The 16,459-nt window shown below is 31.6% G+C and overlaps 1 protein-coding gene across 1 annotated transcript; it reads right to left on the bottom strand.

Annotated features, from left to right (window-relative positions):
* Window positions 1-14,362: 14,362 nt before the first annotated feature.
* Window positions 14,363-16,459, bottom strand: LOC105620837. Its single transcript, XM_012202314.1, has 5 exons — window positions 16,373-16,459; window positions 16,143-16,242; window positions 14,647-14,834; window positions 14,518-14,568; window positions 14,363-14,446 (listed from the first exon to the last, which is right to left on the bottom strand). Exons 1-5 carry the CDS (start codon window positions 16,457-16,459, stop codon window positions 14,363-14,365), a joined length of 510 nt encoding a protein of 169 aa, XP_012057704.1.

The raw sequence follows: 16,459 nt of genomic DNA, 5'->3' as shown, positions 1-16,459 counted from the left end.
GTGTTTGCTCGACGATATTATCGCGGGACGCCTTAACGGGCTTACGTTTATGCAAAACGAAAAATTACGCGGGCGCACATGTGGACTGTTACTTTCTTACGTCATGCTATTAAGTCCGTGTAAAGTGGCTGCGCGGAGCCTCTTCGTCGGGTACGGAACGTATTATGCGATTTGACACGAATGCCTAATCGCAATGATGGGGCACCCGACATTAACAATTCGTAATAGCCAGGAATTACGTTGGCGATGGGCGGAGAGAATCGCGGCCATGCTCGAATAGTCAATAGTACTTGAAGTGCTTAATTTTAGCGCGCGACGCCGAGCTATGCAGGTGAGAGCCCGGCACAGTACAGAAGTTCGCGGTAATATTACTGCAACGTTGCAATATTGCATATTGCAATGCAATGTTTCACTCTAAAAAATATTGACGTGAATTCAACCTCTGATGGTATGGATTTACCCATGCGATGTCTATGTATAAGTTTCATTGTGTTAGTATTAATATTAACATCAATATAATGTGGATTTCACATCTCTGGTGTTTGTAATCCTCATGATGTGGATTTAAAACCCATATTAAGTCCATGTTATACTATGTATGTAATATAATTAATATTAACACTAACACAGTGAGATATAATTATATAGACATTGTTATCTTTTTAGAATGTTTAAAAACATTGTTAAAATATATTTCTTAAAAAAAAACAATATTTTACCATTGCTGCAATGTTACAGCAACATTTTGTAATGTTTTTGCAATGTGCAATCTTGCAAAGAAAGATTTCTACAACATTGCTGCAATCTTTCTGGTACATGGGAGTGCATAATCACCGCATAGTGGTTATACACGCAACAATCGGCCACAACGATCCCTCGAGGAAGTAGTACTTAGCAGGAGTGGCGCTGGGTCTTCGGTATTGCATCTTAGGGTTGCAACGAGAGTTGCGTTTTGAGCGAAGTGCCAATTGCGGCTCGAGGTAACATTTTTTTTATTTCTGCTGCCATAAATCTGTTGCGGCATAGCGTATATTCATCATATAACATTTTAACGAGTTATGAAATTTTCTCGAAATGTCTGCCGAGAATTTAAAAGTCATTAATTTATATTAGTTTTGCAAATGGTAATGAGATCGCATCTATTGTATATCCGTTAACGGAAATGTCACAAAGCTAAATATTTTTTTTTTCAAGAATGAGGAAATTGTAATAACGCGTAAATTGATCTTCGTGTTAAAATGAACGTTATAGAGCCCGCGGCTGTCACGACGGGTTATCCTAAGCTGTATATATGTAGCAATTTATTCGTCATTACGGCGAGTGTAAGAAATCGGTAATACTTTGGCTCGCTTCATGTTATACTCATAATATTATACGTTATAGCTTCCCCTTTACCACGCTATATTAATCTCTTTCATAATATTTCTTCCTTAAATTTAAATATTTATATCCTTGTTATGAATTTAATTTTTATTATAAATTTCATGTTTTTTGTGTTCTGCTTTGTAGAGCATTTCTGATAGTCTTTAGATTATTTTTTCAGGCACAGAATGAATATACTTATCTAATAATTTATCATTTAGACAATGCTTTCTACATTTTCACGATTAAATAAAGTAACTGTATCTATATGCTTTATCTATACATTGCGACTTTTGCTAAGTCCATCATGGAAAACTAGTGGTCAGATTAAAAATAGTAAACATTTTGAACATTAATTGATAATATAGACATTTTCAATGTTTACTTATAGGTGTAATAAATTTAACTATTAAAATTTAAGTTAATTTGTAATTTATGTTTCAAATGTAATCGTTTAAGTTGTTTATTCAATCTTGAAAATAATCTGATAATTGGTCGAAGAGTATGTTATAATGTTCTAATAGATTATTAAATATCAGCAATATCAGTAAGATCTAACGTTTTGCTTGTAACTCTTTTTATCTATTAAAATTTAACTATTTGCAATTACTTAAAACGAGTAGATTATATCGGATGCTAAGTCATATTGGATGCAGTTACTCTATATAATTACGATAAATAATTAATATCTTCCAACATTTTATATTCCACATTTTATATTGGCACAAGAAACTTTCTTTTCATTCCATTTGTGAATATAAACGCGACAGAGGCGATTCTTCTATATTTAGAGCATACTCCCTTTTAAAATGCCTCAACTGGAACACTCTTTGAATTTTATTTCCTCCTGTGTTTCGCGAATAAGTGCCGTCGCCATGTATGCTATTTTCGCGACGAACCGCATGAAGCGCGTTCTCCACGCGCGTCGGAAGTTCCGTGGACTTTGACAAATGTACGCGCGCCATGTTCGTCCCGGCAGCGGCTTGCCCTCTCGGAGACGAAGAACGGCTCGTAGGATTAACCTAATTTCATCTTCCCACGAGCAGTGGCGTGCTTCTCTTCTCGAGAACGCTGCGCCGAAATGCTCGAGGCAGCTCTCGGTGCAGAAGCTATGGTCGTCTTGCACGTGATACTCACGTTATCTTCTCGTCCTTGTTTCGTCTTCTGCTAGGAATAATAAGCGGGTACACCCGCCTCTTATCGGATAAGGAGGCTCCCGACAATCATTAGAGCCATCTTCCTCTGCGATCCATAACGCGTGATAAGATAATGCACACTATCCATGATTATATGTGCGTTCAATTTTGTTTGATCGCACCGACTACGCGTTATGCTTAAAACGCATGCGGGCGAGAGCGCACCTCGGTTAGATATTAGATAATTCGCCTAAATGATGTACTAATGTTAATGCGCGAGTAATTTGACACGGTACTTAAATTATCTGATGCTAGTTTTTAATAATAATGTAGAGACGTTTATCAATGATCATTCTTAAAACTTATATATTCTTCAGAACTCTCTTTGATAAATTGTATTATTAATTCCGAGATATTACAATACACATTATAATTAAAGTTTATAAAGATTACAGCTCATAAATCTATTACACAGTTACTAATAATACAAAAAGAAAACAAAATCAATAAAATTTAACGTACGAAGAAAAAACGGTTTTACTAAAATATCTAATAATTTAGCTAGATGCAAATTTGAAAATAATTTTTTGTTATACAATAAAAAATATATAAAAATAATTATGTAGGACATTCAAGCTGGTTGCTAACATCTCATGTTTTTGCATTATGTTTGAGTTTTTTATTAATAATTATTATTCCTAAATAATAATAATAATTATTATTATTTATTATAATTAATTATTTATTATAATAAATTAATTATAATTATTATACTAAATTATCTTTTTGGCTCAATAAAATTATTTCTAAAACTGTACAATACTTAAATTCTTAGATATACTTCAGCAAAATTGTTCTCTTCGGATATAAACCAAATAAAATCAATAACAAAAACTATTCGAAAGCATCTATTTATAGTCTTGAAAAGCGGGCAATTTCAAAGTTACACGTTTATATATTTCTCACGTTCAGTTTCGTTTCTCTACCCGCAGTTCGTCTCTGTCAACATCTATTATAAACTATTATATTATCGATTCCCAACGTATCCCTGTATTTGCTGGACGTCCGTCGTATGAGTTCTCGTCTCCAGCGTAGAGCTAAGCTCACCAGTCTGTCCAATGACGGATCATCGAACCACGATCGGGATTAATTTCTACGAGGGACGGGCCCATGTATCGGTATCGACGTGCATATATATAGTACGTGTGCCAGCTGCAGTGTCTTGCGCATCGATCTCGCAATACGGATCGACGGATTATACCGAGGTGGTTAGTCGAGGCCGCTCCTATAAGGCCCCGATACACGACACGAGGCGCTCGTGACATTGCACTGTCTATGATAATACGACACGTAAACTCCATAATCCGCTCTACCAGCGTCGCTCCGTGCGATCTCTCTCGCGAGATCCATCGGCGTGGGAGATCCACGACTTTTACGGGCTCTCGCCGACATATCCGTCTGGAATTTTGCTATTTACGCGGAAATCGCGATGAACGATCGCACGGAAAAGTTTCCTCTTTGTGCGCGCGCGCGCGTGTGTGTGTGTGTGTGTGTGTGTGTGTGTGTGTGTGTGTTTTACTCAAATTTTAATTTGACTTATTAACATGATAGAATAAGTAATTAAACAAAGTGATCTGTAAATGTGATTACCTTAATTAAATTGTTTCTTTCGTAGAAATTGAAAATATGAAATTTAATATAAAAATATTAAATCTTAATATAAAAATGTAAATTCTCTGTAATGGGAAAAATAAATTGTTTTCCAATGAACTTATATATATAAATTATAACGTTATTTATTTATTGGGTGTGAAATTGATCCAACCATAACATTTTGTACAATTAAATAGCAATTAAACTGTCAGTATTAAATTTAATAATGATTTACATCGATCCTCTTTATCTTTGTGTGGACCACCGAGCACGCTATGATATATAATTCTTCATTCACATACACCCGGTATATAATAGCACTTCTGCAACAAGCATAGTAGCTTTAATATACCGTGACACCCTCAGGGTCCGAATGATTTCAATAATAATAGGGATTTCGGTATTAATACAGCGGCGCGTTCCTCATATCCTTTGATCCCTTGAGCATCCGGGTTCTCTCAAGAGCACTTCGGAACCTCCGAATCTCTTTTGCGAGAGAACGGGAGGGGGGGGAGGAAAAGCTGTCTTGCGATCGTGGGAAAGCGTGTCTCGCACGAATAATAAATACATCACGACGACACGATCATGCGAGCATTTCTCCAATTAATCGCGCCGCTCTCGAAATTAAAGACCAAGCGCAATTAATTTATTTACCTTTCAATTCGGGAGAGGGGGGGGGGCAAAGGGAGAGTAAGAGACAGATAAACTGCGAGCGATATAATCCACTATAACTTCGCGTATCAATTAACCATTGCGCAACCAACATGATCATTGTTCAGGTTACAATAACCCGCAGAATCATTATTGATTACGTTTGCGCTCGCCGCAGTTTGCAGTTTATGAGCGACAGCCATATGTCTGTATATTCTTCGTTTATTTACTGCGACCATGACACGTATTAATTGCGAGAGTGGTAATTTAGATTCGTCCTTGCGAATGCTTGGATTACAATGTACAGGTGCAGATGGAGAACTGAACGTGCTCGGTTTCAGTTTTGCGTAATACGAAATTGGACACTGTTGGCCTATTTGCGGTTTCCGGTGAAAAGCGCATGGCAGGAACTGCGTTCATTGCTGCTGTATAGTTTGCGTCAAAGTGATTGTTACATACCATGGTCATCGCTCGAGTGATTCACACATTTACAAATTAAATCTAAAACTCGTCATTCAGGGCACGTATTATGGAACTGTTTGAAATAGATTCCAATTGGAATTATTCCATTTATTTCTAGAAAATACAATAAAAATCTAGGGAATAATTAATCAATTCTGGATCCCGAATTCCGAATAATAATTTTATAATGCATACTCTAATGCTTGCGTGATATTTAAGTTATATTTAAGTTATAAATAATAGTTATAAGTAATATTTAAGTTATAAAGATGTAAAGTGTATTGAAAAATATATAATGGTTTCATAAAACAGAAACTTGTTTATGCAAAAATTAATTAATGTGTTAATATAAAAAATTTGTTTTAATTTAACTTGTGATATATATTCTAGGTTTAATTTAAAACTGTATTTCAAGACCAATAATAAGTATATAATTAGTGTGCAATTATTTGAACTGAAAATTATAAAAAATCACATAAAAATGTTACTAGGCATGCACTAAGACTTACCTTGCATACGGCTTTCTTCACTTAATTATATTTCACTCAATATTTCTCGATTCCATTTTCACTTAATACTGTTTTAAAAAATGGTTTATTTCATTGTTTACATATTACAGTTGGTTTAAAATATATTCTTCTCTGGAGAACTTTAGAAGCCTGTCTCGCAGTGTCTTCTTTAATACGAAAGTCATCCATTTCTACAGCTGTCAGCGATTCAATTTAATATCCGTTAAATTGATTTAGTAGAATGATACAGTTAGATGAAACGAAATAAATGTATATGAGAGGATCCGCGACAGATGTGACAGCGAAAAAAGCGATCGCGAGAAAATGACAATTCATCCCAATTGAAGCGACTAGTTAGTCGCAATTATCGCGGGCGATACACGACACCCTCACGTTACTTGATAGCGTAATTAACGTCGTTCAGTCGAGATCCCGCGTGTGAAACACGCGCCGGTGAACGCGAGCGAGCAAGCGAACGGACGATCACATTAATCGTTAACTATCTCATACGGCGCGGTGCAACGACGCTTTAAGTCGCCTGTAAAGGCCATATAATGGTGACAGCCGTAAAGTTGCAGCCGCGTCCAATTAATTTCCCTCTATGACCGAGGAATGATCATGTTTGTGGTGCGAGCCTGTCTTGTTCGTCCCGTGGAAATCCATGAAAATTAATTCGACGCCATGAAAGCAACGCGGATCTGCGACACGCGACCGAACGCGAGAGAAACCTCGTCCGAGAGATACTCTACAAGGTATTTAAGTCTCACTGTTCTGCGGTGGTAGAATCTCATAGGAGCATCAGTTGCGAAGAAATACAGAACGTGCATCTCAAGCAACAGATTTAAATTTTTATAAAATCCTAAGAATCGTTTCCACATAAACATTGATTCAAATTATTTGAGACTTATATCGATCCTTTTTATAAACAAAATTAAAAAAAGACAGAGTTAAATCTCATTTAATTTTTTCTTATGAGAAAATACTGTTGTGGAAATCTTTTTTTGAAACATTAATAGAAACGTCATAGAAAAATAATCAATCCTTTCAATATTTGGGACATATTAAAAAGTTTTAAATTATATTTAGAAATTATAATATTTAAGAAAAAAATTTTAAATCTTTGTAAAGTAATATACAGATATTAGAGTTTTAAATAATCGTCTTAAATAATTCAGACAATTTATGAATTTAATTCTTAGAAGCAGAATTTATCCATGTCAGTTAAAAATGTAATTCATGGAAGATGCACTAATTGGGCATTAGCGTAACTATACATACATTTCCTGGCCATCAGGCAAGTTAATGAAGTAATTCACATGCGATTTATTAATCAAGGTTTTAATTTAGCGTAATTTAGCCAAATTATTTCTTGATTTATTTCCCTGATGTTGCTGCGTGTTATAATTGAGGTATAAAGAACTTGAAAACTCATATCGTGAGGCTTGTTATAGAAACCGTGGGATTCGCGATGCAGTGAGGAAATGCAGTTTAAGTCGGTCGAAGTCCACGACGCTTCCTCATCGCCTGAGAGCAGTATAACGGGTGTGATACAAAATATGCGCGTGGCCATGACGTGACAGGAGGTTCAACGAGGACACAATATTCCTCGCGACGTCCAATAACTCAGGCACTCGTTACAATGCGCTCCTAACAATTATAAATAACCTACGGCGCGGAGGTTTGCACGAGACATGATCTACGATCGCGGATCGTTTATAAGGATCTTCTCTATTAGAATTCTTCGTCGAATTTTTCAAAGCTATCCTTGAGCGATTAAACGGAATATTAATATTTTATAAATATACGAACATTTTATAAATATATAAAAAATACGGAATATAAAAGTATTCCATAGCCACTTGATGTCTAAGAAAATAATAATTTTAATTATTAAATTAGCAATCTAGATAATATAAAAAAAAGAGAGGAATCGTCATATCATTTGAACAACGACAGCATATCTACAAAAGGAAATTGTACAAAATGCATTAGTGCATTACCGTGCAAATATGTGTATTGTTACAATTAATGAAGTATACGCGAAAAGAAATGAACGGCGCACGCTGCTAATATGGAGCCGACTATTGCGGTTTGTGCAATGCAGGATGCACTAATATGGTTCCAAGAGCTTCGATAGAAAGCGAGATACATACGTTATGAGACTATATGTCGGTCCCTTTGCATATACGCACTGCTGCTCCAAAAATCTGCATCAGTTCCTCGAAAAAAATTTCTTTTCTTTATACCATCTACTTTATACTTTATATTATCGTGTGAGGCGCAATTTTTTTCACCGAAATGTAATCAAAATGCATTACTTTCTTCATTCTCATCGTATATAAAAAAAGTTAAATCTGAAAGATTAATTGTAAGTATTTATAAATTTAAAAACAGTTTATTTTTAATATACCTTATGTATACAATTTTTTTTAATTTAAATTATTTTTTACTAACAAGATAGAATAGAATTAATAAAATTAAATGCTTAAAGGTATTGATTATTTATTAAATTATATATATTATATATATTTATTAAATCGTAATAATTTTTAAATTTTGCATTTTTATTGAATGATTAATTGTAAACTGTTCTGATGAAAATGCTAGTATTTTATTAGCATAATCTGTTTGTTTAATTACGATTTAGAATAAATCTAAATAATATAAAGAATTAATAATAAGAAAAAAACGAATTCTATCGATACCAGAAAAAAAGGTAAAGTAGTTTTCCTGCGTGCAAGCATTTTCATCGACAATAAAAGATTAGAAATAAAAAAAATGTACACGAATAGATCAAACTCATTTGATTTGACAAGTAAGAAGTCATTCAAAGAGGTTTATTCAACCATATCTGTCCGAATGATTATCGCTCGACCTTAGGGCGCCTCAAAACTTGAAGCAGGGCAGACCACGACTTAAGTGTTTTCTTAAAACGTATCCATCTCTTTTTCAACTCCGATATTCAGAAGATGAAATTGGAGCCACTGACCGAGAATGTTATTTTTCCTGAGGAAGATCGAAGGATAAATATTCAACTCTGTCCAGACTTCAATTTCACACATTGAATAAAAACTTTTTTTCGGGTAAACGTAAATCATGTGTGAATAAATTGATATCGATTTTCTTCATGTTTATGCTACGACAATAAGATTAATTTAAAAGTAAATACAAATATATCTATCATTTAGACGTTAAACGTAATAATTTTATTTTTTAAAGTTTATTGTTTTAATTATAAAAAATGTAAATAAATATACAAGTATTCAATTTATTAGACGTGAGTTTCTAACATTATAATAAAATTAATTGAAGATTGAGGATCATTAATCGCAATCAAGAAACAAAGGAAAATAAATACTTACATTTAGAAAAAATTGTTTACTTGACTAAATTAATTATTTTGTTTTTATTTTCTTTGTTGAATAGAATGTATGTAATTAAATATATTTAATATAATAAGTTTGATATAATAAGTTTGATTTACATTTTTCATCAAAAGAAATAAAAACGATTTAAATTTTAATTTAGTTAATTGAACAATTTTGTTTCTCAAGTGTATATATATCACAATCTTCAAAATAGCTTCTTGTCATCTGATATCTGATAACTTGATGGCTTATCTGAATGCTTATCGTTGCTTCATTCATGAAAACGATAAAGAACGAATTGACAAGAAATCGGAATTGACAGAATTCGCCGCATATTAAAGTGTAAATGGCAAAAGATTAATTTCCATTTTACAGGCGAATGAGTCGAATGCTGCATTTGATGGGACTTTCATGTATTTACGTGTCATGATTTTTTATGAAACTATAATGCTCGCTACGGATCTAGCACAAGATATTTACAACTATTACGAGTGATTCTATTCCTTTTAATTCATCCTTCTCTCGTTTTCTTTTAAAGAGCCACAATAGCTCCTTCGGCTTTTCTATCTCCTTCTCAATTAATTCGCATTTCGCTCGGAATCGTAAATCATGAAACTGGCTTAACGAACAGTGGACAACAACTCGTGAAACGCTCGGAGACGTTAAGATTCATCCAAACGCGGCGATTGTAATTGGCAGACAGAGGGAAGGGAAAGTCGAAAGTTCGTAGTGTCCTTAAATGGCATTCGCGGGCGTAATTATTGTTAATCACGAAAGTACTGAGATATATAATTAACCACGTTAAATTTAAGTGTCTTTAAATGTTGTATTTACGCGAAAGCACATATGAAGAATTATGACAATAAATTTATGTTATGGTAACATTTATCATAATTATTAATAATTACAACAATTGTGTTGTACCTGTTATAGCAATAAATTCGCAAAATTCGAAAGTTCATTTCTGGAATTATTTTATAAATTAAATCTTATATTAAACGAGTTATAAAAACAAATAATTGATATATTAGGAATATTATTGATGCTTTTGTAAAGAAACACAGCACATATTTTCTACTTCTTTATTCTCTATAACTATTAATATTAGTCTTATCAGAAGTAATTGTCATGATATTATCCAGCTTCTATATATATATATATATATAATATATATTGCTTATTATTATATGTTGTATGCATTTTCGTAAGATTTAAGATCCCAATGTCGATAAGTCCGTTTCTCGCTGTTACAACGCGTTATATTCTATTGCGGCGTGTTGGAACCAAATACCTGCAAAGATCATCGATGTTCTGGAGATTTACGGCGTGTCACGTGAGAGGTCGTCAGCCAAATTGTTTCACATTGATTTTCAGGTCGAATGGCCGGTACACGTACCGCTCGGCCGCTGCCCACACGCGACGTCTCCGCAAACGCATTGTGGTTTCCAGGCGCTTATTTATGCACGGCCCGCCGTTTCCGCCCTTTCCGCTTGACGTTTAGGGCCGTTGACTCGCTTGACTTCGTCGTCATATGGCGAAGTCGCTCTGTCGATGCTCCACCGCTGTCACTTTCTTAGTCTGCAGACTTTTATCGCAAACAAATCTTACAAATATTCTGCAGTTTTACGATCCTTACGATTATACAAATTTTATTAATTTCAGATATAGCGTGACTAAATTATATATGAGAACAGGATTTTATTTTATTATAAGAAATGCAGATATTTATTCATGTAAAAATAAAGTTACATAAGAAGAATTTAAATTAATATCATAAAACATTAAATATAAAAAGAAGAAGAGAGATAAATAGATAAATATCGATATTTATTTAGTGCCCTAAAATTGCATTCTCTTAAGCGCTGAAAAAACAATACAATAATTAACAAACTAAAAAAAAAAATATATATATATATAATAGAATAAAGTAATGAAAAATAAAATAATAACAACTAAGAAAATAATAAAAACAAAAGTAGAAAAGTAAAAAGTGAGAGAGAGAAGTAAAAATGTATAAAATATTTTTAATACAGTACTTTTAAACTACATACTTTGGAGGAGCCTATACAGGAACGTTTTCCTCTCAACACTATCAGTATAAGAAGAATGTGCCATTCATACTTTTATACATCGTTTATGGACGCGTTATGCATCATATCAGTCTTATCAGCACTTCTAAGCCGCCTACAATTTATGCACGTATATGTGCGAGTAGAGCTATCGGTATAAGAAAGGAAAGATTGCTGCCGCAAAAAATGCTACTTGCATCACAACTATGAACATTAAAAATTCAATAAAATTTTTTATAAACTGTAAGTAACGAAAATAAAAATTAATATATATATATATATATATATATGCTCGAAATGAATTAGTAAAATAATCTTTTTAATGTATATAATTTTCAACATAATAAATATATACATAAATATGTAAATTTTTAAAAATAATTTTTAAAAATTATACGTTTAGCAATTAAGATTAGAAAATAATAAATTCGATTAAACGTTCTTCTTTATATTTATTTTATATTATTTAGTATGTTCCCATAAGAATGGACGAGATGAATTTATTCGATGATACGTCCAAAGCAAAGACAAACGTTAACGGTTATCACCGCGAAATATCAGCTTAACTTATATGTTTCAAATACTGCCAGAGGCGAGGATATAGACACGCGCGCCGTTAATCTGCGAACATGAGCCGTTATTTCGCGAGAATTTGTCAAGTCTTCCGCGCTCTCTCTCCGCACTCACGATAGACCGCGTCGCTAATTGGATGCAAGATACGAAGCTACGTTTCACTAGGACGAATCCATTAATATCGTCTTCGACAGATGGGCTCGCGCGCAAACCCGGTGGTCCGATGAGGGAGGATTTCTCGCGTCGTCATTAATCACTGAAACAGGAACCACGGTACTCAGGTCGCGCTTAGAAAGCGCCTGGTTTCTCGCAGAAATCGACGCATCATCGAACTCGCGGTTTTCATTCCATCATTTGTAAATTAAATGGTATGATGTAATAAACAGTGACAATTCGGATATTATCCGAAGGAGGAATGATTCGCACGATCATTTGAGCTTGTTCACGAATCTATGGACCCGAGCTCAACATGCTGGACATTCACGTACGTCTACATATTCATGTACATGTATATATGAATGTGTAGGTACCAATGAATAAATTTATTTATTGGCGATACATTGGTTAAACGTATTAGGAATATAATGGGCTAATATTGATCCAATATTTGATTACTGTTGTGCTACTTGTAGGATGTATATGCTCTTTTGATAAGTGATAAACATACAATAAACAATTGAGAAGAAGAAATAGAAATATAAAAACGTAAATTGAAAATCATATGTGATAAAGATCTATTATAGATACATGTGTTCAAAAAATTCATTAAGCTGAAAATTTATTAAGCTAAAAATTAGAAAAGATCATAATTTACAACAAATTCTACATTTAGCATGTAAAATGTTGTTCGAACACAAATAAGGAAAGAAGAACAGAATATAATATATAATTTATATTCGATCAAAACGGATCTTGGTGCCTAATAATATTTTTATATGAATTTTACAATTATTAGTTGTAAAACAAACTACACATTGATATTTATAGATCTTGAAACACAATTCTAAATTGAAACTGTATAATTGAAACATATATTATACCACTTTTCAAGCCTATATGTTGTTAAAAATGCACGAGATTCGATATATTCTATACACTCTTTTTAAATTTTTTTAAAGTGAATCTTACTGCAAAAGAACGAAATCCTACTCTAAAGAATTTAGAGAGTATATGCGTGTTGAAGTCTCTTATAATTGGTATTCTGTTTATATTATACTCGATACACTGCTAGTAAATTTCCACAACTTCTACATTAAATTTTCACAATTGAGTAACATAAATAATACGTTAATGTTAAATAAAGTTAAATAAACGATTCTTTTTTTTGCAGAACATGGAAATATTAAATAATGATAAATTATTATGAGAAAAGAGAGAGAGATAGGTGATGTAAAAATATTATACGTTATTATCAATTATTATTATATAAAAACTTACAAAATTAGAATTTTCCTGCTATAAAATTTATCTTTTTATAAGATATACTTTATATTTGAATGACAGAATACCATTTGTAGATAAACCTTTCCTTTACTCGAATAAAGTGAATCGTCATGCCATCTACTGTATAATTGATATAGCCTAAAGAATTTAAGAGCTGTTAGTACAAATATTGTATTAGTTATTTTCTTTTTATAAATTTTTGCCAGCAGAAAACATATATTTGCAATTAAAGATTTTTCAAATATTACTTTATATCATACAAAGGCAATTTGTGTATCAGGAAAGGAAAATAGAAAAATGTAAAGAGTTACACATATTTGTAATGGAAGATAATAATAATAATAATAATAGAATATTTATTTATTCTTAATATAATTGCTTGTATAATATAAATAGACGCTCTTATACATTGAGTAAGGATTTATAAGTATATTATTAGACTAATTATGTAGAAAAAATAATTTATAGAAAAATTGTATAATCTATAAAATGCTCAGAATAAGTGGCCATGTAAAAGACCCAACACGAATTTTTAATTAACATGATATTATTATATTATTATTTTGATTCAACGAGATTCTAAGCTTTTTATGCATATGCGGTGATTTGGACGGATGTTTTAAAAGGCCTTTCTCAGTCTTCCGTTATAAACAAATAAACAATCTCAAATGAAATAAACAATCTCATCGACTAACAAATTGTACACTATTCAAACTTAAGTAGAAAAGTTCTATGACATGATCAATGTTAATTGAATATTATGTGAATGTAACAAATATAAAAAATATAATTAGATTTGTCACAGTCTAAAGTCTATTTTAAAATTTCTAAAAACGTTATTAAAGATAAATATATAATACTATCAAAAATATTATTGTATTAAAAATATATAAAAATTTTTAAGGCTAATTATAACAATTAAAATATGATATCGATCAAAAAATGAATTTTGCTTTTTTAGACTGTTGAAATTTTTCGAATGTGTATTAAAACGACTGAAGAACTTTGATTGATGATTCTTAACAAATTCATACGTTCTTACGTAAAATTACGTTTACAAATAAATGGAAATAGAGATTCTTCCTTACTTTGGTTGCAATAGGTGTGTACATATTGTTTTCGCATTGTGCTTTCTTTTAAGGCCACAAAAGTTCTATGTTTGGAGATTGCAGCTTTGCAAAAATTCTGTACATCGACAAAACAACCAGCCAACAATATATCTGCAAAAAACATAAAAGATATGATACTGAAAATAATTCAGATAATATACTAAAAAACAAAATACACTTACATTGTAAGACATCCAAAGCCAATTGCATAATGTCGCAAATACAGAGTCCAACTAAAATAAAAACATAAAGAAATGATATGATTGCGAGCATTAAAACAATCATCGCCAAAATAAAGAAAAGGAGCTCACATAAATATAATAACCGCCTAAAAGCCACAGTCCAAAGGCTAATTGGAATAAACAAACGATGAACCATCCAACGAGCCATGGCAATAACCATCCACGTACACCTTCTTTTACGCCGTAAACCATTAACAAGGCGCATATGATTAATAGAAGCAGATAGAAGATGAGGAAGCCTCCGACAACTTGCATAGCTAAAAATTGCAAGCGTCTCTTATTGTTTTTAATAGAATGCTAAGTACGCTATAAAAGTTAAAAGTTCATAAACTAAAATTAAGCAATAAGTTTATAAATATTAATACTCTTATAGAAATTATATTCTTACAAAAATACTAATCAATACTGAGAGACAGTAATTAATCTTGCAATAGCACACATATTTTTAGCATTTTAAAGACACACATGGATCATTCTGGAAAACTTCTGTAAAAATTTACACATGTTTAAGATCCCTACTAAATTATTCTGCTATTCTACATTTAAAAAAAGTTTTAAAAATTATAAAAATTATGCAAGTATAAGAACTGTTAGAAATGGCTTGGACACGAATGATCCATTGGATGGTTAATTACTTATTTTGAGTATGAAAAGCATTTATTTAGTACTTTTAATACTCCAAATAACTATAATAATTAATTCTTTAGTAATAAATTGGCCAATATTAAATTATAGTTAATATTAGATTTCTAATAGTAAACCTATAATTAAGATTAAAGGTATAAATAATTTCTGCTTGAATATACTATACACATCTTTGAAAAAGGAGATAAAAAGAAAAAGTAAATTTGGTTAACTTAATTATATATCTATTGCAACAATCAGAAAATGCACCGTTATAAATTTAAATAATTTTTTATAAAAGATTACAAACCACTTATTTTAATAGCTTTAATAATTTTAGTTAATATAATAATTACATAGTACATATTCTTCTTCAAAATATTACATATTACATTGTAATATTAGGAATATTAGAAATAAAATTATATTATAATACTTATGATTAGATAATGCAGAAGATTTTTGGCTTCGTTTAAACAAATAATTACTGAATTGCTTTTGCTATTTGCTTTATATTCAAGAATTAGCTTCGTATTAAACAGAAAGAAAATTCGAATTTCGTTAATCTGAATACGTCAATAAATAGTCGCATATATTTGTCAATAGATTTTTTAACAATTTTTAATCATATTATTTACTTAATTTTGCAAATATTAAATATCACTTTTAATTTCAAATTGTAATTTACAATTGTCTCATATTTTGTATTATTGCTTAAAAAAAGTATGAATTAATATATAATTTATCTATCATACTTTAATATAATTAATTAAACTAATAACAAGTAATTAAATATTTTTTACGTGAGTCATTTATAATAAGTCAAATATTATAGTTTTAATAATTTTCGTATAAACCCGAGAAATAATACATTAGTTTAGCTTTCTAAAATTTATATTTGTTTTTGCAACACTATTATTATACATCAATATCATACTTACATCCCCTTACATCAGCTTCGAATAACGGATTATACAGCTGCGTGGAATCGCCACCAGCCAGTTGATAGGATATTAGCGTAATAAGCACTATACTAATCGCCTGCAAGGAAATAATTATTGATTATACTTGTACAGTAAATTTCAAGATGTTAAAATAATATTGTTAGATATACTTTGCATTGTTATACTGTGATTTTATAGAATTTCTTAGTCAATTAAAAGACACTCACCACTGTGTAAAACGCTATAGCTTTGCAGCCAGTTTTCACACTATTTGACCAAATACATGGGGTCCAATAAGATTCCACGATCGCCAT

The sequence above is a fragment of the Atta cephalotes genome, assembly GCF_000143395.1.
Source record: "Atta cephalotes unplaced genomic scaffold scaffold00030, whole genome shotgun sequence".
In the NCBI taxonomy this organism is placed as follows: domain Eukaryota; kingdom Metazoa; phylum Arthropoda; class Insecta; order Hymenoptera; family Formicidae; genus Atta; species Atta cephalotes.
Note: the sequence above shows the minus strand (reverse complement) of the source record. Positions and strands in the feature narration are given on the sequence as shown.